At 40.5% G+C, this 23,426-nt stretch overlaps 1 protein-coding gene and 1 long non-coding RNA gene across 5 annotated transcripts in view; both read right to left on the bottom strand.

Annotated features, from left to right (window-relative positions):
- Nucleotides 1-23,426, bottom strand: part of MYO1D (myosin ID) — a 162,348-nt gene that overhangs the window by 118,401 nt on the left and 20,521 nt on the right. For all 4 annotated transcript variants that reach the window (XM_040617250.1, XM_040617251.1, XM_040617253.1 and 1 more), the window contains exons 2-6: nucleotides 5,439-5,647; nucleotides 4,484-4,577; nucleotides 3,567-3,732; nucleotides 1,970-2,023; nucleotides 949-1,044 (exon numbers count right to left, since the gene is read on the bottom strand). In XM_040617250.1, the coding sequence (XP_040473184.1) occupies nucleotides 949-1,044; nucleotides 1,970-2,023; nucleotides 3,567-3,732; nucleotides 4,484-4,577; nucleotides 5,439-5,647 (619 nt within the window). The remainder of the gene's footprint in view (nucleotides 1-948; nucleotides 1,045-1,969; nucleotides 2,024-3,566; nucleotides 3,733-4,483; nucleotides 4,578-5,438; nucleotides 5,648-23,426) is intronic.
- Nucleotides 15,632-18,416, bottom strand: LOC121098836. Its single transcript, XR_005831358.1, has 3 exons — nucleotides 18,362-18,416; nucleotides 17,860-17,924; nucleotides 15,632-16,172 (listed from the first exon to the last, which is right to left on the bottom strand). It is a non-coding gene; the product is annotated as an uncharacterized LOC121098836 (long non-coding RNA).

Raw genomic sequence — 23,426 nt, 5'->3', positions numbered from 1 at the left:
AGTTCAATACTTTCCCAGTGGTATTTAATGTGAAAGTAGCAGCAATGCACTAAAAAAAAAAAAAAAAATCAGAACAAGAGTTACAAGTAGTGCAGTCAGACCCTCCGAGCAGAAGCTGCAGAGCACCAGCAGTAAATTTCTGGTCATCATCTTTCTCAAGATGTGCCTATGCCTCCCTCCTCTCCCTATCATCTGGGTTTGTTTTCACCACAAATTTCTAGAGAGGCTGATAAAGGCATCTGAGAAAGTCTGTGGGTTTGTTTGCCAAAGAGCATCTCAAGAAAGCAAGCAGGAAATCAGGGAGCATTTTATCTGGACCCTGCCTCAGAAGGGCAACACTAGGGAAAACTCCAGACATATTTAAAGTGTTTAGGATCTTGTTGTCCTAAAAACTTTATTAATTTATTTTCTCTTCTTTCCTGCTCAGATGCCCCCTTGATGGCAAGTCAGACATGATGAATGCTTCAGTAACTGAAATAGACCTACTGTAAAAGAATTAGCCTTTATGGCTAAAAAGCATTGATCCAGAAAGCAGCTTAAGTTACCCATTACGAAGCATGAAAAGTCTGTCACTGGTAATGGGTCCAGTATCTGCCTTTACTAACAAAGGTGATGTGTCTCTGACTACATTTTATTGCTTTTTATAAGCAGACACAACTGTAGTATGCACAAGTCCACACACACTTTGTCTTCTAGGGCCAGAAACTCTATACTAAAAATATATTTATATATTGTATATTTATATATAAATAAATTTATATATATAAAAACATATGTATTATATATGTATATAACACTATATTAAAAATAGCAAATTGGTGTCACCTTCCCATATGCATCCTGTAAACATTGGTCTCAGCTTCTGCTAGCTCAGCAATACTTAAGAGTATTTCAAGAAGCATTTATAATTTTAAGACATTACGTTTAACTCACTAACAACATGCTCACCTTTATCTGTGCTCCAGGACAGATATAGTTGTATGCGGATGCATCCTTCTGAAGATGTAGAGAGTGTAACATCTGGTCAGACCCCCCCTGGAGGAGCTGTACAGAGAGTATTTTAAGAAACGGTGAATGAAAAAAGTGAAATCCTTCCGTTTTCTGTTTCTTATTCATCCACTTGACAAACAACATCAAAAAACATTAACGTACTGCTACAGAAGAATCAGCTACAGTATCTGGAGTCCCAAGCACAACATATGCAAAATACGTTGTTGGAGGGCTCTGACCACCAGAAAGTGGTTGCTTAAGTGACTGTCCTTTGGAGTGACACAATTGTTTAGCTAACAAGCCTGAACCTCTTCACAGACCAGACATTTACATCTGCGACATGCCACAGATGTCCCCTGGCAAGCACATTTACCTTCTCTGCTAAACACAAAGACTTTCCAATATGGAAGTGACACATTCATGAGAAAGGTGCTAACATGCTATCACAGAGTACTGAATAAGTGGGGAAAAAAATAAACAAATAATGTTTCCCTCACTGCAAAACTGAGAATAAAGGTTAAACTAATAGGCCAACCATTTCCCCCAAGGGACACACAGGGGAACCACCATGCAATATGGAAGACATTAAAAAGAACCACCACCCCCCTACAAGGAAAAAAGTGAACTCGCTGTCATAAAATTACTTCCATATGGACTAAAGGCCTCAAGAGAAAATTGAGGGATTCGACTTATTACAAATAAACCAGAGAGTCAAAGTCCAATATTCCACCATATTTGTTTAGTTAGCCTCCTTTTAAGTTTACAAATGTGTTAATATGGGACTGCAGAATATAAAAAAATAAATCTTCTCATGCTCCTTCCCCAGACTAGGCCTCTCCAAAGAACTAAAGAACCTAAGATCACCCAAGATGCAACAACAAGGGAACCCTTTCCAAAACACACGAGAGGGTGAAACCTTTCGCCTATCACGTCTGGGAAACCTGGGAAAAGTCATTTGCTTCAGCGAACTCATACTAACCTGGTAAAAAGAATGAAAGCTTCGTTCTCCCGGCTGTTGCACAATCACACGAGACTGGGTGGGAAACAAAACACAAAGATAGGCATTTCTGGATGTGGATGGCCTGCTTCCCCAGCACTTCCCCTTAGACACTAATGCGTGGTTCACCACTGCTAGGACACCTCCAAATTAATCTTATCTTACAATAAGCCTGTTAGGAACGTTATTAGCCAGGCGTGACCATGGAGTTTGAAGTCTACAATAAAAAAGACCAGCTTGCTTAACAGGTGTGATTCCTACTTCCAACCAGGAAATCCATGTGGCAACTACAGAATTGCTTTCATGGAAGAGTCAAAACTCCATTTTAGTTTAAGAGTCATTTAATCGCTGGAACTGAAAAACAGGATTCTGACTACAAATAAATGCTCCATGGGCCACAGTGAGGGCCCAGTAACCACTTCTACAACCCCAGGACAGGCCTACAAAAGGTACACAGCCACTGTACAAGTGAATACTCTGTTCTAACACAAGGGCATTGTTTTAGGGGGCAGGCAACAGCTCCATCTTCAGAGCACTCATTCAAAATCAGTAGCAAAAAAAAAAAAAGTTAAATGCAGCCAGCAAGCAACGTATCCTTATTTTATTCTCCAAGTTGGAACTATGGAGAGTGATGAGGCATGTATCCTGCTGCAGTGCAAAGTCACTTTCTGTTAACTGCTTGTGTTTGGACCAGAACCTCAACCGCTTTCAAAACTGAAACAAATTTAACTTGGTAAAAGTCAAGAATATTAAATAAATGATCAAGATTTAAGTTACTGCAGCTGCAGCCCCATCCTCTTTTTTCATGGAAGTATCACATGTTAAACGTTTGGTTTTGCTGTTTTGTTTTTTAAAATAAAGTGTTTATTCTGAAAATAAACTCCAGGGAAATGAAGGGAAAAGTAAAAAAAAACAAAAAACAAACACAAACAAAAAAGGATGTTAGCAGATGTGGTCAAACATACAAATTAAAGCCAGACATGTGTGTCTCACATTTCTAGAACTGTTAATAGATCATGACCAGTTTCTCTAGTTTTACATATTCCAGTGTTTTCAGCCACCAGATAATGACATGAAAATATGCTTAGGATCACTTGGAATACATAAAAACAGTGTTACTAAAAGATCACACAAGGTTGTGGCATTATTCCAGAATAACACTTCTCAACCGTACTGTTGCTACTTACAGACCTGGATATCTTCTCCTTTTATTCACCAGTGAGATCTCAATGGGGGAACTTATAAAGAAGGCGTTTTGCAGACATTAAATTAATCTCAGCTTTTATTCCGGATACAAAGTACATACACCTATATGCAAATAAGCTTTTCAGTAACGCTAGGTCCTTATGTAGTGAGCTCTGAAAGTAGTGGTGTTCAAGTAACAGGGCACTGCCAGTGCTTCAGCAGCATTTCAGTTACTTTAACACTTGAAGGAAAATTAAGGCCTATATTTAGTGAGATTCTATGCCTTCATATGTCACCTGTTGACAGACCACATTTGAAAGGAAAACTTTCTAATGGCAAAGCACATATTGCAAAAGTAACTACACAAAAGCCTCTAAAAGTGAGGGTGGCTTACCTTTTCTAGTAAGTAATTATTGATATGCCCACCTATCGGGTCTCCTTTAAAATCAAAGTTGATATCCATATATTTTCCAAACCTGCTGGAATTGTCATTGCGGTTTGTTTTGGCATTGCCAAAGGCCTCTAACACACAATTGGATTTCAGCAGTATGTTCTTCACTCTGTAGTACAGAGAAATGGAAAACAGAACAGGGTAAAGTCCAGATTTGTATACTCAATATCACTTTTTTTCGTAGGCATTTCTCAATAAGAATTCAGTAGCAGCAGAGATGTTCTATGATGACATATTTGGGCAGATGTGTATGACATTAGCAATCCCATGGGAAATCAGCTGGGAGTTTTCGGCAATGTTCCTCAGAGCTGAGAAAATGCAAACAAAAGAATCAGATCTCCCTGCTGAAAATAGCATCAAAAATTCAGTTCCTTTACATATGTAAGTTTTCAAAACAATTTCTTGAATTCTTTTGCAAGATATTTTCAAAAGGGCAGGTATTAAGTCTGCTTCAGCAGAAAGCCACACTCTTTGCTTTAAAACTTTTACTCTAGGACTGACAAGCACATTTTTGCAATTCAGGAGCATGCAACCCTGAAAGGTCATGGAATATGCTTCTTGCACTCCACATGCTTTTCTAACGTACACATATTTCAGGCAGTTTGCCACAGGAAACACTATTTCTAGATACAGAGTTTTATTTTGAAAGTTCAAACTTCCAAAATAAACTTCTCTACATGATTTTAGCAATCAATATTGCAAAATTCTCAAAGTAAAAGTAGTATCTGAAGAAGTTTGGTAAATGTTGTAAAAATCAGCATGTTATTAGTACAAGAGATCATCTAATAACACAGTGCTACACAGTCCACCGAAGATCCAGAAACAAAACAATTTCACTTATTTTTCTGCCAAGTCCTTACCTTTCCACCTCAGCCCTCTGACTGGGGTTGGTAATGGCTGCTATATACTGCATAATGTATTTACTGGCCTCAGTTTTCCCAGCCCCGCTTTCACCTGAGGGCATAAATACAAAGGTGACACAACAGATCAAAAAAAGCAAAGCACGTCACTGAACAGTATATCCCAATTCTACCCCAACGGTGTCTGGGTTTTTTGTTATTGGGGGTTTTCTTTAAAGCAATCTTGTTTGCATGCACTTTGAACATTTTCTAAATACAGCCATAACCCTGCCTGGTTGTTGCTGCTATGCTGACTTAGAATCAGTTATGATGTAAAATTGCACAGGTCGGTAAAAGGCCTGGCACACAGAGGATCAAAAGGAATATTGTTAGAGGAGAAAGACTGGCACGCAGAGGCTTGGCTAGCAGCAGTGCCGGGAACTGCAATACAAGAGGCTACTGTTCAGCACACCATCTCGGGTCTCTTGCTTTTCAGAGCTGCTAAAGCACAGGAACATCAAGGAAACGAAGTGCCAGGATCCAGATAGCGACCGTTCATGGTACAAGCCCTGCTCCCACTGTTAGAGCCACGACAAGCAATCAGTCCAACCATCGAAACAGAGAACAAAACATTGGCCAGTCAGTCATCTAGGGGATAAAAATCAGCAGTTCTCTAAAGAGAGACAGGAACCCTGTTCTCACTGATCTCCATTCACACAGGCAGAGCAAGCAGAGGCCTCATGTTCAAGTTATCACCCTGCATGCACAGATTAAGCCAATGACCGACACCAGCTCTTGAATTAGATAAGAAATAATTTTAAAGGTCTCCACACATGGATTCAAATGCAAATAAGCAGTTTTAAGATTAAGTTTTCTTTTACAAAATGCTGTCATTAGCCATATCACTAACTCTTTTTCTGCCCAGAATTTCACAAAAATCATGTGTTCATCATAATGAGAAGCTTTTTCAGCTTACCTGATATTACAATACAGGTGTCTTTTGATCGCCTCTTCATTGCTTTGTAAGCAGCATCAGCAATTGCGAAGAGGTGAGGAGGCCTCTCATACAATTCCCTTCCTTTGTACTGCTCAATCATGTCACGCCCATAGATGTTCAAGTTTTTGTAAGGATTCATGGAAACGACCACCTCCCCAATAAATGTATAAATCCGTCCTTTTTCGAACCTACCCAGGAGGAGACAAAAGGGAGAAAGGGAATTAGTCAAACAGTGATTCAGAATGTATCTTCCAAGCAAGTTGCCCATTTCATCAGGTGAACTCTTCAATCCATCGTCATACCAAAAAATTATAATAAAACATTCACTATGGACATTATCTGACCAGCGTGGCCCAGATGGCATGTTAGCATATTGCACAGAGACCTGATATTACAAAGGCTAAGAACTAGGGCTAGCTTTGAATCTTAGCACCTACAAAGGAAATTTCTACTGCTATTTCACTTACAGATGCATGGCTGATCAGGTTATTGAGATACAAGCACCAACTATATTTCTGAGCATAGCAAACTTTCACTTTGCTGGTGCAATCAAGTCAGCTGTCTACATATTCAGGTATTTCTGTTGCCATTATCATGCTGCCAGAAACTAATGTTTCTATAAAATTATTTAGCAAGATTTAAGGTAATATAATTTACTGTTTCTACAGTTGACAATAAGTAAACATGAGTTTGCAATGAGCTTATATAATCTGCTTCATAACAGGGATTTAAAGGCAAATTCTTTTTCCACATCCTACAGTTGTCTGTAACCCAGCTCAGGCCAGAGAAGTCAAAGTTTTGAAGCCATTCATGTAGAGGTCTAACCACATTTGCAAGGCGAGTAAACAGAGATACAAGCAAAGAAGGAAATTACAGCCTTCCAGCTCTAACAGTTAGCTTCCACTCTGTCCTTTCCGCTAGAAGGCACTTTAATATCATCGCTGCTGCTAAACCAGAAGTGAAAGGTTTTTAAGAACATGTGAAAACAACCCTAAACTACACCTTTCCTGAACCCTACTTGGCCCTTAGTATTCTTTCTGCAAACAAGACAGAAAATAACTTTTAAAAAAACCCCAAACAACTGTTTTAGTTAAAAGATGTTTTCAAATAAGTTCATATTTTATCAAAAAGTTATTTAGTAGAATAGCACAGAATGAATTTCAGATTAACAGCTGAAGAATTCATACACATCATTTGATTCTCAGGAGAGGAAAGAATGACAGATTTAGAGATTAACAGGCAAACGATGGCATTTCTGCATCCTGTATTTAAATCTTCCAACATTAGATGGCACCACAACACCTCTACAGAGCACCCGGACCTTTCCAATGCTTGATGGACTCTGCACAAATTCCACTATTACTTTATCGAATTTATTACCACCCCCATGTGGTGACGGGCTTGACATTTTCTATTGTTCATTTGAGAATTTTCTGCAGCATCTTGGCAGTGTTAGTTTTTAGCAGGTGTAATAAAACTGAAGAAATAGAATTCAGCAACCAGCATTCCACTTTCTAAAAATTATTTTTGCCTCTAATTCTAGCCTCCTCCAGAAATACTTCACTAAAAGGACACAAGAATTGTAAAAAATCTTTTTGTTCCTGCATTGTTTTAACTGCAGGTAGTCCTGATACGTATTTCCCAAAGCATTAGCAAGCTTAAAATGCAAAGGTATTTTCTATTTTAGAGGCATATGCTGTTTGAAAGCTACCAAAAGTGTTTTAGACAAGATAAGGCCAGCAGCAGCAATATGAACCGCAGGCCAGTAAATATCGTAACAAAAATTATGGGTAACACATAGGCAACTACACTAAGCAAAAACAGAATCGCACAGACTCGGGTACATGGGAAGCCTCACACACAGAGTCCTTGTCACTTCCCATCCCTAGTTTTAATTATTTGAAGCACAAAGCAGCTGGAAATTGTGGCATTTGAAAGATACCAAACAGGCAGAAGACGTGTGTGTGCAGAGGGATCGGATACCAGGCTGCTGTCTTCTGCCCTCCCAGGAGCACCAGGGACTCTACATATACAGAGGAGCACTTAACAAAAACCAAACACACACAACACTGTTTCGATTAAGGAGATCGAATCACACTGGGACATACATATGTAACGGAAACCATTACAAGGACATGAAAATTAGCAGAATCCTTCCCATCTTTCTGGAGATGGGCCATCCAAAAAATGCAAGCAATGGAGAACATGCACCCTGCTCTCCAAAAGCTATTGCACAGCAGGTACACAACCACCGCTGAAGGCACTATGAATGATCAAGATAAAGCAGTTTCAGGGTGAGGTTTTAAGCCCCCCTGTACTGCCAGATGCACAGCCAGACAGTCCATGGACAGCACAGAGGGGTTAAGGGGGTGCATTTTAGCTGCCAAGGAGAAAGAAATAAAAGGACATCTCTGCTGAAGTGTCGTGCCAAGTCAGCATCACAGTACCCAGTACTTTGACCTCTTCCTTAAGCAATGAATTATGTAAACTTTCAGTAGCAGAGCACAGTTTAAGTTTCCTCCCTTGACAGCTCAGCATCCCCGCCTGCCTCGAAAGGCAGAACCGAGAGATTTGGCTCCACCAGCCCAACCCACCACCGGCCCTGCAGGCACAGGGCTGCAGAGGGGGACTGGGGTGCAGGGTGGCTTCGGAGCCCTACAGCTGTGACGTGGCACATACAGCACTCAGCCATACTGCCTGCTCGCTCCCCTGGCAGCTCTGGGTGTAAGCCACAGACCTCACATTTGGTCTCAAAGTCAAGTTTTAAAAGGTTTTACTAGACTCTGACCAGTTGTCTACAATCTCTGTGGCAAAAGGCAGATGGAGACTAGGTCCATCTCCAGGCTTGACAGGTGGGCATCTCTCCAGATTGGCTTTAAGGAACAGGGTTTATGAACAACTGACACCCATGTCTACACCTCTGTTCATTTTTCTTTACTTCTTATTAGCGGAGTTAAAATTCCAGAGCTGTGCTTCGATGGTCCTAAAAGGAGCTGTCGCTCGTGGTTCCTCACCCCTCCTTGCTGATAAAGCCTCTTTTCATCAGATAGCACAGCTCAGCACAGCAGCAGGCCAAGAACAGCAGCGGCTGTTTTCCTAGCTGCATTGCTTCAGTGTGAGATTTGTGGTTTTCCTTTCCCAAAAAGAACTCATGAAAACTTAAGAAAACAACCAATGACAGCAGTCCAAGCTGTGTCAAATCATTATTCTTCTGCACAGCAAGGTGGCAAAGCAAGACACTGAAGCGATCCAGAAAGGCTTATCAGCTGGGGCATTGCACTCCACCAAGGGAAAGCTCATCAACCTAAAGGATAGCATAATCACTTTAGTACCCAGCACAGAACACACAGAACTGGATTTTTGTTATTAAAAACCATCTACAGCACACTACATAAAAGGCTCCCCTGTATCTACTCCTAGGGGTCGACACCCCATAGTCAAACCTTGGTTTGTATGAGTCATGGAAACCACATCTTGTGCTACAACTCTGAGGAGAAAAGATTTCCCTGTAATGTTTCTATTGGAATAATTTCTGTATCAGTATCTTCTGAATTTTCCACTAGCTCAGCAACCAAAAAGAAAGTCACGGTATTTAATCCCTGTATGTTATATTGATGAGAAACATCAGTTCTTTCATGAGAATTTTTTATACTATTTTTTATTACCTTGTTAAAACACTGATTGATACTGGGAAAATATAAATCAGTTAAGTCACAGAACATAAATCATCTGAAAGCATAGAAATTATTGTCCAGGAAAGAGGACTGCCAAGGCAAGAAAAAGGCTCTTACTTTGTTTTGTAGTTTTTATTTTTAGGGAAAGGGAGTTGAAAAAAAATATATATCCGTAAGTCCAGCCATCCCACGTTCACATTCAGTTGCCAGTGGAAAATGCACTGCAGAAACCAGAAAACTGAAGCAGAAATGTTCACCACCAGAGAGCACTCACATTTAGGATTTCTCCCACCTGACAAACACTCCAGTCAAAAATAAAACTGTTCTTACCGAGGAAATGATGCAACTTCAAATGCACTCAGTACAAATAAAGAAAAGAGTTAGTTGGCAAGACTTGGAACCCATACTCCAAAACAACATCTGCAGAATGGAGACTGTTAAACAAAGGCATCCTACCATGCAATTGCACTCCAAATGCTGCAATTCAAATTATAAAGGGAATTTCTAATTAATCATTTACATGGTAACTCCTCCGTACTGAAAGATAAATAGAAGTTTGTTAGGATCACAGAGAGCAGGAGCACTCTGCAGGCTTATTGCTGTCTCTAGAATTCAGCATACTTTCTGAAATGACCCATGCCAGCTACCAGGGGATCAGTCTGCAGTGAGATCATGGGCTGGGTTTCACTGGGCTGTGAAACAGCTCCTCAGAAACACGTTTTTGCCAGTCTTTCCCTCCACCTGTCTAACACCCGAGGAGTAGAACAACTGCTGGAAAAAACACATTAAGTCACCAGTCATCCCATTTTCTGTTACTTTCAGAGAGCTGAAGTGTAGGCTATCGGTATTATGGATCATTTCCTCCTGGGAAAAGGCTTTCTCTCATCTGGAACTACTCCTTTCTCACCAGCGATCACAGATTGACATCATATTCTGCTTTACATACATGCAGACACACTCAAGCTTTCCTACATTAGCAGGTGCTCTGTCAGGCTCTTGACCCCCCAGGGCTCCCTGATGCTCCAGAAACAGAACATCTTCACAACAAGAAGTCACAACGCAGCCATCAGCTGAAGACGGACTTTCAGTTTAACTGTACAGCAGCGGTTAAAGTAAAGGAATCATTAACAAAAAAAGCAAAAGCAAATAATTCAAGTACAGAAATGCTACAGATGCATCAGCCTGCAGTAGATAGTCAATAGCTAACATAGTACCATGAAGGTTAAAAGAATAAAAGACAATGGTTGCAAACTATGATCCATTTCCAACTTAGTAATTCCAAAGCACAAACTGAAATATTTAGTATGAGCATACTGCTTTTTCTTCGTTCCTCCTTTATGCAGGCGAAGAACGATCTAGCAACTACACACCTCTTTGGCACATGAAGAGGGACAATTCCTTTTCCTTTTGCAAACACCCACTGTGATTTAGGTTATTTATTTTTTACCACCAAATACATACATTAAAAATCCATTACCGAAAGCTTTGACTCCGTTCTCATTGCAAACATGCATGAAGACATTTTAATTAAAACTCGTGTTCATGAAGAGATGCACGTAGATAGTCAAGGATGGGCCTTTAGGATGTGTTCACTAAGGAAAGGACTTTTAGGATTTCACTGACAGAAGTCTTACTTATTTACCTGCTTTTAAATACAAGAACGTATAGCATTGACACAAAGCAACAACTATTCTTCTCAAACTTGTTTAAGCATACTTCAACTGGTATGTCAGACGATTGTGCCTTTTATATGTGATACCAGGTCTCTCCACTAGGAATTCAGTGCTACTTGAAGACTTTATTTTAGGTAAATCTCAAAACAAAAATCAGCTGTCAAGCAGGAAAGAATGACATTCAAGTCTTTCAATAAATTACTCAAACTATTATAGCAAATCAACCCCATCACAAGAGAACTCGGATAAACAGGATTTGCGTTGGCAGAACTATAGCTAAAATATTCTTGCTGCACTTGGAAAAACAAACCAAATAAACTGTCCAGTCAGTATTACCTCCCTGTGCTAGGAAAACAATCCAAGTCTGTCATGATTCTAAATATGCATGTCTACAATGTTTTGATCCAAACTGAGGGACATAAAACCTGGAATTTAAGTTAATTTAACACACAGATGAAATTTTTGCTTGCAGTTGTCCTTGCATGGATTCAGTTTTCAGATGTTGCCAGTTTAACAAAATAGGAAATGCCATTCAGTGTGCATTCTGCACCACTCCTTTCCTGTACAGAGGGAGCAGAAAAGGCAGGGTGAGGAATACTTCATTCATCTGCAATTTTCAGTCAGCTTTGGAAAGAAGGTTAAAAGAGTCCTTTGTAAATTTTTTTTCAAAAGAAAATAGTAAATTACGAGTGTCTGGTACCACATCTTCCTCAACAAACCAACATTTAAGCAAACCGACTGTAGTTTTACAAGGCTTATTCAGCTTCAACACAGCTGACCCTCAAGTCATCTATGCAGCTCTGCAAACCCACTAGGTAAGGTCAGGGGAAAGGTAAATGGAAGATGGATGCTAAGCTAGCTCTAATGAACACTGAATAAAGGTTAAACGCGTGAAACATAGCTAGCTACAAATGGGAATAATATTAAAGTCCCTCTCCTTAAACATGAAGTTAAAGTCCTAACTTTGCACTGAAAAAATGCCAAACCACTGGAATCAGTGAACTTTCATTTCTATTTGTGTCAGACGGGACCGAGCTGTCTCTCCTACAGCAGTGAAGCACTGCATACTCTTTAGGTCTCTAGAAGCATAAGAAGGCAGAAGCAGACTTGAAATAGATAATGAGACAAAAGGAAGTTCTTTGAGAAGCTTCCAGGACAACATAATGCTTTGTGGTTTTATTCCAATGCACACATGAGAAAGTTCCTATCGAGCACAGGTAGAGGAAAAAGCTTGCTCCTGATTTCTCGGCCTAGAGCAGTAAAGCACACTCCCACTTCCCATGTGAAAAGTCTGGCTGGAACACTGTAGAATCCTAATGCAGTAATCATATTACTCTGCTCTGAGCAGGAGGCTGCCCTGAATGACCTCCTGAGGCTGAATTATCCCGTGATCCTAGATCTACCCAGGAAAGAGTAGAGCCAGGCCTGGGACAGCAACAGACTGCTATCCACCCATCACCTCTTAACTTTTTAATCTGTAAAATAAAAGCACATAATCTGTAAAAGGATAGTAAAAAGAAAAAGAACACTCAAAGGTCAGGTAGGTTCTTCCATCTGCTCCAATCACATGTGAAGTGAATTGGAGCACATGTGCAGAAGAACCTTGAGCTTGTCATGTAAGAGAACTGACAAGTACGTAAGACTCAAAACTACTGAGGAGGAGGAAAAGGTGGAAGTAATTACTCTACAAATACATTGGTAGATGAATATCACCTTGCCAGGTAGCCAGAGGAACTAATTAAACAAAAAACTACACAGGCCCATACAAAACTAAAATGGGAATGGACTTACCCTGGCCAAGACAGGCTTGAAACTGCAAGCTCGCTGTCAGGGAGGCAGCCCTGGAAGGGCATTTCAACAGAAGCTGCCAGGACCATTGTGCCCAGCTGGGTATTACTGAACTTATTTTATGAATGTGTTTAGATCTGGCTCTTCCTGCACTGACCAGCAACTGACTTCATGATCCATTATGTTCCCTCCACTTTGGTGTTACAGCATTTATGTACTTACAAAAAGATGCTTCACCTTCCACCACCACCTTCTCTTTCCAAACTGTGTACCCACATTAATAGTAACCTGCCACAGTATGATTATCTCGGCCCTCATTTTTGGGAATTCAGCTTTGTTTGTCAGATTACATACCGCTGTGTTAAAGGTTCAAATATATCAGTGGACAAAACTGCAGCACAAAAGGCAAAAACTAGACTAATGACTGGTGGTTGGACAGATTTGCATCTTGCAGAAGTTAGCATCTGATTTCATCTCCCTGATTCAGTGGTGCAGGAATTCTGCAACAGTAGGTTTGTCTGAAAAGTGCCCAAGCAAGGACTAGCTTATATTTCTGAATAACAACTTTTCTCCCAAGGGATGCTGAAGGAACTATAAAACCCTGCAACTCAACAGAAAGACCAAGAAACATGCAGAAAAACAATGATCATGATTGATACCCTGTTACTTGCTCCTGACTTCTCCAGTAATTTCAGGAGACAAAAACCATTCACATCACTGCTGATGACCCTTGATACACCAGCATCCTTGTATACACAAACATAACCTGAAGCCACATCAGCAACTGTACTGATGACTTTCAACATTATTTTCTAAGCCATCTCTTTCTTACACATATATATACACTATACCACCTTCCCAATTTTCTGTACACACTGCACCATTAACATAACTTCGTATTGATGTCTAAACTACACCTCTAGTTATCCCACAAGCGTAGATGCCAAGGTACAACCACAGTATTTCACAGGTTTTCTTTGTAGAGCTCAGAGACTCCTTTTGCTGTCAGCTGGCCATGAGATGCTGATGTTCAGATGCTTCATTGTTCTGCTGTAAAGGAATATTCTGCATTTGTTAAGCTCGTGCCCAGTGCTGATCTATGAATGCTGCTGGAGTCTCCCGAATACAGTATTGTTTTGATACGGGGCTCAAAAAAACCCAAGAATCATCTTGCACTATTAAAATACAGTATACCAGCTGCAAGCACTCCAAAAGGCTTGCTTAGTCCTTTGCTAACATTAGATCTAAAATAAAATTAGATGCCTTATTTGTACTAACACAGGCCATGCAAATAACGCAAAAATAATACAAAACATACAAATAATGCACAAATATCACTTACGTTTCTGCATAATTTGGATTTCTTTTAGATTTGTTACAGTGTTCTGCACCATCTCACCTAAAAACAAATACTGAGTATGTAGTCCTTAAACAGGACTGTTTGTTTTCTGGCCATATAACCAGGCAGACTTCTTTAGGCATTTTATGTGTTTTACAGCATATCGTGACTTAACACAGCTCTTGTGGTTTTGGCTTGTAAACTGTCCTAGCAGCACATTAGGTTACCAGCTAAGGGCTTCGGCAGACAAACTGCCGAGTCTCAAAGCAACAGCTGAAGCTATTCCACCTACAGCTGCCCATCCAGCTCCTTTGCCAGATTCCCTTCTGCCACGTCTGCTGAAGGGACAACGATGGACAGCTGTGATCTCGGCCACTCCAAGTCCAAATTATCACTGACACCATTCCTGCAGGACTGCTACCAACAACTTCAGGCAGCTAACGTTATGAAAGAGTCATAAGCAATGGAGCAGAAAACTAGGTTTGCAAATCACAAAGCAAAGACATTTCACCACAATATGTCCACTAACTATTCCGGCTGAAAGAAAGGACTTTTCCTCATGTTTCCTTGAAAGCATGTCTAGTCAGGAAAAGCTTCCCAATTTTAGTCATAGACTTTGCTCAGGTTTATTGTGAGACTTTTCTTCTTGTATTTTCTGTTTTGTATTGGAAAAGCTTTATGTCACCTGACAGCCATTTGAACCAGAACTGAGTGAAATCCCTTCTTCACCATCTCTCAGTCTCTCCCTGGTAAGCAAGAATCAAGCAGCAGATGCCCCAGAAGACAAACCCTCAAGCCCTAGAGAAATGAGATTGAGTATGCACATCAGTGCTGAAGAGGCTTACTAAATACACAAGGTTTATTCTTCCAAGTAAAAAGCAACTAATATTTTACCAAAAGTTCAATTTATAAATACAGGGGTTTTTTTACTGCAACCAAATGTAGTACTTTCAGTTGAAGTCATGAGTGTGATTCATCTGGCAGGTTCAGCATCGGGATCTCTCTCCCTCCCACTGAAAAGAATACTTTAAAAAGGGAAGAGAAGAAATTATATGGGAAGTCTTCAAACTTCTTTGTGGATATGGAAATGCAGGGTAGGATAGGCAAGATAAGTAAATTTGCACAAAAGTCTTAAGTATTTTGCTTTACATTCTTTGAATGGAAAAACATTTGAACAGTAGGAATGCCGTTATTTATGCACTCATTGCAAAAGGAGTGAATTTCTAAATGCCAACTGACCTGAGTTGTTAAACAATGATAATGCAAGGGGAACATTAGCAATATGGAAAAGGACTTAAATGGTTTGATTATTAAAACAGATTACTTGATTTACATGCTGTTTGTTTTATCATGTTAAATTATGACCAGAAAGATTGTGTTCATTTACTTCCTTTAGATTTTACGTATTTTTTCTGTCAAGATAGCTCCCACTCAGAAGCTGAAAGGCTATTCAAATAATATTGTGAGACAGCACAAATACCAGTCACAATTAATACGCAGATAACTTGTAAAATAGCTACAAATCATCTTACACAAGCCGAGATTACTTTACCATGTCATCACATTTTTAATTCTAGGCCGGCGGAATTCAGAGCCCTGTGAAATTATTTAAAACAGATATTTTTCAGACAACATATCAGCCCAAGAACTCAGGCAGGCTACTACTACTGTGAAATATCATTTGTTAGGTAACGAGCATTAGTTAGTGACAATCACCAAAAGTCAGAGCAATGTTACACTGTTTATCAAAAAGTTTAATAACAAAGTTTTCAGCCACAGATTATTTACTGAAAACACAATTTTAGCCTACAGTGGTGGTCAAGTGCATACTCTCAGCTTTGGCAGATCTAATTACACACTCAAAACCAGCAGCACAAAGTAAACCTGCACTGCTGCTCACTTCCAGGATTACTACATTCATTTTCGACACCAAAGCAGTTGGTCCACTTTAAAGCAGGGCATTAGATGAAACAACCTCCACAGGTCCCTTCCAAACAGCATTATTCCATGGCTGTGACATACATGTTGCAGCTTCAAATAATGGCTGAAAGTAACTGTTATTTCCAATAATAGCAGCACAGGTTTTCAAATTCATTTTGAAATTAATTAAAACAGATTCCTGAAAAAAAATATTAAATAATGTTTCAGAGCTATGATGCATGCTCCTCCAAATGCAGCTATGTTTCTTTTTGCCTCCTGTGAGCAATCAGTTGCTATGCCTTGGTAGAACAGCAACATACTGCAAGGGAACAAAGAAATACACTTTGAATCAACAAGTCTGACAGTCACAAGCTGTCAATCTCTTTAAATCTTTCAAAAATATACATGAATTCACTTATTACATGGAAAAAAATAATCTTTTCTATGTTATTTTTCTATGTTTAAGTTAAGAGATTCATGTTACCCTCACATTCATACATGCGGCAGAAGAAATGGTTGGATATCTCATCAACACTTGCACAGTTGGGATAATACAGATCTTACTGAATTACTAGTAATTAGAAACATTCACATATCAGCTCCCCAACATGCTTAGCAATCATCCTTCCACCAGCAATAACAAATGAACGAAATGGATTTATTGCCAGTTTTCCAAGGACTTCTGAAAACAACTGAAGGCTTCAAACTTCTCAAAAGACTTTGCTTTGGTATTTGGAAAGCATGGGGAATCCATATATGTAGGCATCTACTAGCAATCCATAGTGGAATACAACTGTCAACCATTACATATCAAAACACACATACCATGACTTCAGTGCTGTAAAACCCACATAAAATGCACATTTATCTGATAAGAAGCAGCAGCAAAGCTGGCATTCTCTCCCCAAAGTGGCCTTTTGTTATTTAAAGAAATTCTGTTCAGATCTGGTTCAAGCATAACACTGTCTTCCACACCTATTAATTAAAGAGTTTCAACCCACAACATCCACAACCCTTACTACTTGCATTTTAAATATTTAATATATTTTAACGCAACAGTCACTACTACATTATTGTGTACATTACTGTGTACACATCGAAATCCAGTCCACTCTGACTACAGAATTTGCATGGTCTATTTCTTTTTTACTTATACAATCCAGTAAGAAAATGCATCTATAGCTTTGGGATATAATGAAATGGTTTGATGCACTTGCAGATAAGGCCAGGGTTCGAGCGATTCATTCATAGCACTTTCATGCAGTGCCAAAAAAATTACTACAAATCCTGGTTTTGTCAAAAGGAGAGTGGAATGTATTTATGAAATGACTCTTTTCCTCCTAAATATATTCAAGACTTACAGAAGAAGAAATAAAGCTTAGTTATTTCCTGTTCACATCTCTGTCCTTTGAGAAAGAGAACAAAGGAATTTGACACTTCATATCCACACTCATCTTGAGTACCCCTTCTTTGGCTTTTTAACCAGAGTACAGACTCGCATTAACAGTTAAGGAGATGTCCTACATAAAGAAAAATCAGAGGCTTTGACAAGTTGCTGCTATGGTGCATAGGTCGTTAACGCTGATAAGCAAATGCCAGGAAATAAGGACGATTATTAACACCATATCTTCACTTCTCTCAAAGTCCCAGGTCACAGCAGATAAAAACCAGCTAATTATTTCTTCTACTTTTTCTCTCACACAAGCAAGCTTCATCTGTTGAAGCTACTTGCTTGCATAGTGAAATTTCTGTCTCAGTCCTTAAAGAAATACAGTTCAGGAGGGAAAAAATGGTTCTAGGAAATGGGCCACGCAAAAACCCTTCTAAACTGTCCAGTAACCTGATACAAGAAAAATCCTTTCCTGAGTCCAAATCTGTTGATGTAACCTCAAGCAAGACAGACAAGGGATCCAAAACAGTTTAAGACTACTTGAAGAGGCAGATCACCCTGAAAATATCTCATCTGGGCTGTAGCTCATCTGGAGAAGAGAACAATAGACACCCACCAGCCAAAGCACTGTGCCAGGATGAAGGATTCCTGCATGGCCTCTGCAAACACTAAGTGTAAATCCTAGAACACAGGATCAATATGTTAAAACAAACAAAAACCTAAACCTGTGCAACCAACCAGCAACGATAACTCACAATTTCCCCTCTACTACCTAGTGCTGCTTTACCAGTGTTACTCCTTAAAATCTTTCTCTCCCCCCTTTTTTTGGTGGGGATAGCAGGGAGTGAGAAGTGGGTAGAGAAGGAAGGCTGGAAGGAGAGGCAATAACAGAAAAAGTGTAATTCTATCAGCTCAAGTTTGAGGGTTTGCTTCTCCACTTCTAGTTTAAACAAGTCAAACTTCATTTACTTTATTTATGTATTCCCACAAACCACTAGTAACTCTTCACCCCAATAACCATCTCTATTTCTTATAATTTACCCTATTTTAAATACAGAGAAACAAAACTGTTTGTAGTTATTAAAACAAAACCCTGCTAGTATTTTATGAAGCCATACCAACACTTCCTTGTCTTTACTGATGCATCTCCTCCCACTGCATCCTTGAGCCTCATGAATGTTTTCTAGAAGCACACTGAACTGGTGGCTGGTAATCACTTGTGCATGTAGTGTCCTCTAATCATCCTCCGCCACTAATCCATGACCTCGTAATTTACAGCACATTACTCACCTGTAAACAAATGGCTCAGTGTTTTGTATAATTGGATTCCATCTGCGAGGTGATCCAGGCTTCAAGAGGAGCACCACCTCCCCCATTCGTCCCATCATTAATGTTATGAATCTAGCTTTTACACAAAGGCTACCTCAGCAACATCCATATCATCTTTGTGATCCACTGCAGGGAGATTCTTCTTCTATAGGCCAGTTGATGCAAGGCAGCTCACAAGCACAGCATCTTTGATAGCTCCTTCTCTAGCAGATGTTTCTGCCAGTCACATGGCCTAGCATCTGCAGCAGTCCTCAGAGAGGGATCTTCCTCAACAGGTCTTTGCACATACACACTCTCAGAGCTCTTCAACAGTCCACATTCTGCACCACACACCGTGGCTGCTCCCACGAGGCACCGTAATGTAGGCCAGGTTACATTTTTCTTTAATTTGAGTAGCCCCGCAGGACAAAGCCAGATTGCCAAACCCCTGTAGGGAGCAGTGCTTGCATTTCCAGCCTGCCAGTCCTGCATCCATGTTAACCAGCACACTGCCACGAGCCTTCTACTAGCTACCAGCATTCAGGCAGATGAAATTCTGGGGCTGATTCATCAACTGCATTGCCCAGGTTTCCACTGCCTATATAAAGACTTCTTTAACATCACTAGCTCCTGTATGGTGTCCATGTTGCAGAAGTGGGGTTCACTTCCTGCTAGGAGATCTCTGAAGCTTCTTCCCTAGGGTCCCCGCACTGAGAATATGGTGGCAAAAGGCAGCTCTGCATACAGCCACCTCAGCTCTGCAGCTTTGTTAGCTGGAGCTCCACAAGATGAGAAAACAGCCTCAGCCAGAGAGAAGCACAGGCACATTCTCCCAGCACCATGCCTAGGCGGCTGCACTCTGCCAGGACAGAGCTGCTTCTCAGTGGAGCTCCCATATCCATTTATCAATGGTGTGGTTAACTTGCAACCAGATCATCCACTCTGGGCAACTGAGGATTAAAAGTACAGGAAATAAAACAAGTATTACTAAAACTAAACATTAACTTACTGCTGATTGACTATGTTTTTAAGCCTTCCATCTACCTCATTAAGTAGGGAAAGATGATGGTGCTAACACCCAGGTGTTACTGCCAACGTAAAGCACTGTTGTACTGCCTGGAACTGCAACGATGTACACACAACACAAAACACAATCTCCACAAACTAGGGAAACTTTCAGAAATTTGCGGTTCTTTCTGATCATTTATTGCTGGCCTCCTTCCTGATTATCCCCTTCCAAATGAAGGCAGTACTCATATTCTTGTTTCAACTGGGATGGTTCAGAGTGCTTTGCTCCTGAAGTCCCTCCTTGATCATCTGCTTTAATTCTGTTTCCAAAGATATTTCAAAGGAGAGCACATAACTAAGCTCCACTGGTGCAAGCAGCAACGTGAAACTGCACTGACTGCGTAACACACTTCTTTCTCCACAGGTTTATAAACAGTCCTTTCTTCTTAAGAGCTGCCTCTCTAGTGCAAACTAACACAATCATATGACACCACAGACTTCATAATACACTGACCAACTGTTAATACACAAAGTACCATACATCACACGCCATATGGCATGTTCAAAAACTGCATAGACGTGTGCAACTGGTTATTTAAACACCGGCTCTTGCTGTACTTCTCAGTTTCTGCACAGCATTGATTGCTTTGTAAAAGTGTAATTATAATGCAAAGGCTAAGAAGATGGGCACATGTGATGTTTTCATCACATGTTAATCAGATATAAGCAGTACATATCAAAACAAAGGTATCTGAAGGTAGTATTTTAAAAGCTTCTAAACTATATTACCACACTGGCCAAGCAGTAGTACCCATTTTCAAATTACATCTCGTTGGATAATGATAAATTCAACACCACTGCAATTACTGAGGCTGTTGTCTTCATGGTTTGACCAGAAATAACAGTGTGCTGTGCAGCTGAGTGGTATTTGACAGGATTTGCAACTATTAAAATGACCCAGAGAAATAATCAAAAATTCACAAGGGACCAGTTCCTGATACTCAAACTGAAAGGACTGTCAACATATCTGAACAGATTAAAGAACTGTTATTAAATCAATGGTATCAACCCAGTAACCTACATTAGCAGATTGCAACCCTTTACAAGCCATTGATCATTTATAACAGCATTTTTATTGCTGCTTCACGAACCCTGGAATTCGTTCATGGCCCCCTCATGTCCCTCTCTCTCCCTCACATTGTACTCAACCTTAATTAAAAAAAAAAAAGAGGGGGGGGGGCAGGGGAAGGAGGGAAAATTATTTGACACAACCATCTTCACATCACAACTGCAAGCAATGAAAAGAGAAGTCCAGCTAGGCTGTGATTTTTAGCCATGTTCAGCCAAAAGTCAGGCAGGTGGTCTGCATTGGTGTTCCCATTATGAAATTCCCCCAGGAAGTTCACAGGTTCACAAGGGGCACTGGAAGAAGGAGATAAACCCGAGCATAGACTTGGGCTCAGAACAGTAGAGCAAGCAGTTGTTTGTATACATTATTTTAATGGGTAACAAACCCAATTCAGGCAGCACGCACAGATCTATAGCAGGAAGCGCAATTCAGGAGCAAAACGAGCTGTAGTGTGAGCAAAGACAGTTTATTAGCTGTGAACACGGAACTAGCCAGACAAGCAAGCAGGATTTCTGGCAGCACCACTTACTCTGGGATCAAGGTATTATTTCAGCTATTGACAGATTATTCAGTGAGGCAGCCAAACAAAAGTCTGTTTAAAAAAAAAAAAAAAAAAAAAGTCTGACATTATAGAAGGACACCTGCTGCCAGGCACTCCAAGGCAGAATTGCAATTACAAGCATTGCCTCCTTCACAGCTGGCACTCACAATCTATAATCATAATAAAAAGTAGGATGTTAAAAGAACAAGCATCCTGTATAGATCTGAAGGAAATGAATACAATAAAAATAGCTGTAAACTAGTTCCAGTGACCTGTGGACCACAAAACCCTCCAGCAGAAGAAAGACCTGCACATCCCTCCATAGCAAAATAAATCTGTGCCAGGCTGGTACCTTCAGTTAAAGGGGCATAACTTTGAAAATCAACCCCTCAGCCAGTTTGTCCAAGGCCTGTGCAGCTGGTCTGTCAGCAACACATTGACTTGGTTCATCCCTTTAGTACCTGTTAAACCTGCAGTAAATATATGAGTATCTTGACCATAGAATACTAATCTGACCTTTCCCAAGATGACAGTTGATGCCACCTCCCAGACAGAGTACCATAAAAGCATTAAACAGGAAAAACACTTTTAGCAAGTTAGTTCCTCCACCACTGATAACAATCCCTACTTTTTGCCTTAGGGCCGAGAAGCTCAGTGAAACTTTCACACAGGTATTGAACTAGAACACAGGACTGTTCTTAGGAAAGCGGGATCTTTGTGCCAGAGCATCCTCCATGACTGCTCCTGCCATGCTCTCCTAGGCGAGGGAGGGAAGGCAGATGGACTGAGCAGGAGGGGTTGGGTGTGATGAGCTGCCTCTTGTGCAGATGCCCACAGCTGCCTGGAGCAGCAGCTGAGGCCCAGGACTGCCTTCAATCCCTGTTCACCAATATAGAAGCAAACGCTGGAGAATTCAGAGAAACCAAAGTTTATGTTCAACACAGTAGCGAAACATCATCTGAACAGTTTGTACAAATCATAAAATTACTTAAGAGGAAGAAAAGGAAGTAAGTTTCCACAACAGGATTAGACACTAATGTGAAACTCCAAGACACACTGATGAGCACAGGCAAAAGCCTTGTTGCTCTTGACACAATCTAGTTCTTGTCAAGCTTTGCCTTCCCAGAATTTGAATGTGTGAGGAAGAGGTTGAGGATGACCCAATGAGGAGCTGCTCTCCAGAACATTCCATGGTGTTGCACTTAGGCACAGTTTCTCCAAACTTAAAATGTGCCCAAGATCTTGAGAAATCCTGTGTCTCCAGTGTACTTTCAGGCAACACAAAACATTTTCAGCACCAGACCTTTTCTCTTCTCTCCTGCTGCAGTTGAGCAGGACATAAGCAGGGCACTAGCCCTTGGCAGTCACTTGCCACTGGGCTTGGTACGTCCTCGCTCTGCCCCACAGACCCTCTCACCCTAAAAGCTACTCCTGCTGCCAACTCTCTGATAGCAGTCCAGTTGATAGTGTTTTCTGTGTGAAGTTTTGGAGGACATGCAAGAAGGCAATTAACTATCAGAAAACAAACATCCAAAATTCTGATTCTATCTAAGTCTCCTCCACCCCCAAATAATACCAAATAGTTTAAGGATTCCCTAAATTGAAATGCAACTAACACAAGGCTTAAAGGTCATCCGAAAGGAAAACCGCAACAAAAAAAAATGGCCTGTCAATTCCACACGTTATTCCAGACTGCCTTGACTCCATTTAGGGCAAAGAAAAACTCCTAAGGAAAATGAAGTAGCTGGTGAAAGAGAATTATTTAAGGAGGTCCTTAACAATTCTTTCCAATATCAGGAAAGGGGATTTTAAAAACACCTCAGCTGTGGCTACCAAGCCAGCAGTGCTAGATTTCTTGATCCTTTGAACGCATCTCTGATGGCAGGCTTGCCCCACCTCATCCTGGGTAAAGCCCCACAAGACATTCCTCTCGAGCTGTATCACTGTTCAGCGGAGTCCACACCGACTGTGTGGCACCTCTCGGAGTTTTTCCACAAGACAATGACACACAGAAGTTGCAGGCTGCAACCTCAAAGCACTTTGGATAACGTGAAATCAGAAATTTTTCCTGATTGTTTTCTCATTTTCCTGGCTATCAGCACTCAGGATAGTCATGGATCAGCAAGGTAACTTGAAGGAAATGAAACACAGCTGTTGTGATACCGTAAATAAGGAAACTGTGCCTTTATAACCATAC

Source organism: Falco naumanni, chromosome 18 (assembly GCF_017639655.2).
Source record: "Falco naumanni isolate bFalNau1 chromosome 18, bFalNau1.pat, whole genome shotgun sequence".
In the NCBI taxonomy this organism is placed as follows: Eukaryota; Metazoa; Chordata; class Aves; order Falconiformes; family Falconidae; genus Falco; species Falco naumanni.
Note: the sequence above shows the minus strand (reverse complement) of the source record. Positions and strands in the feature narration are given on the sequence as shown.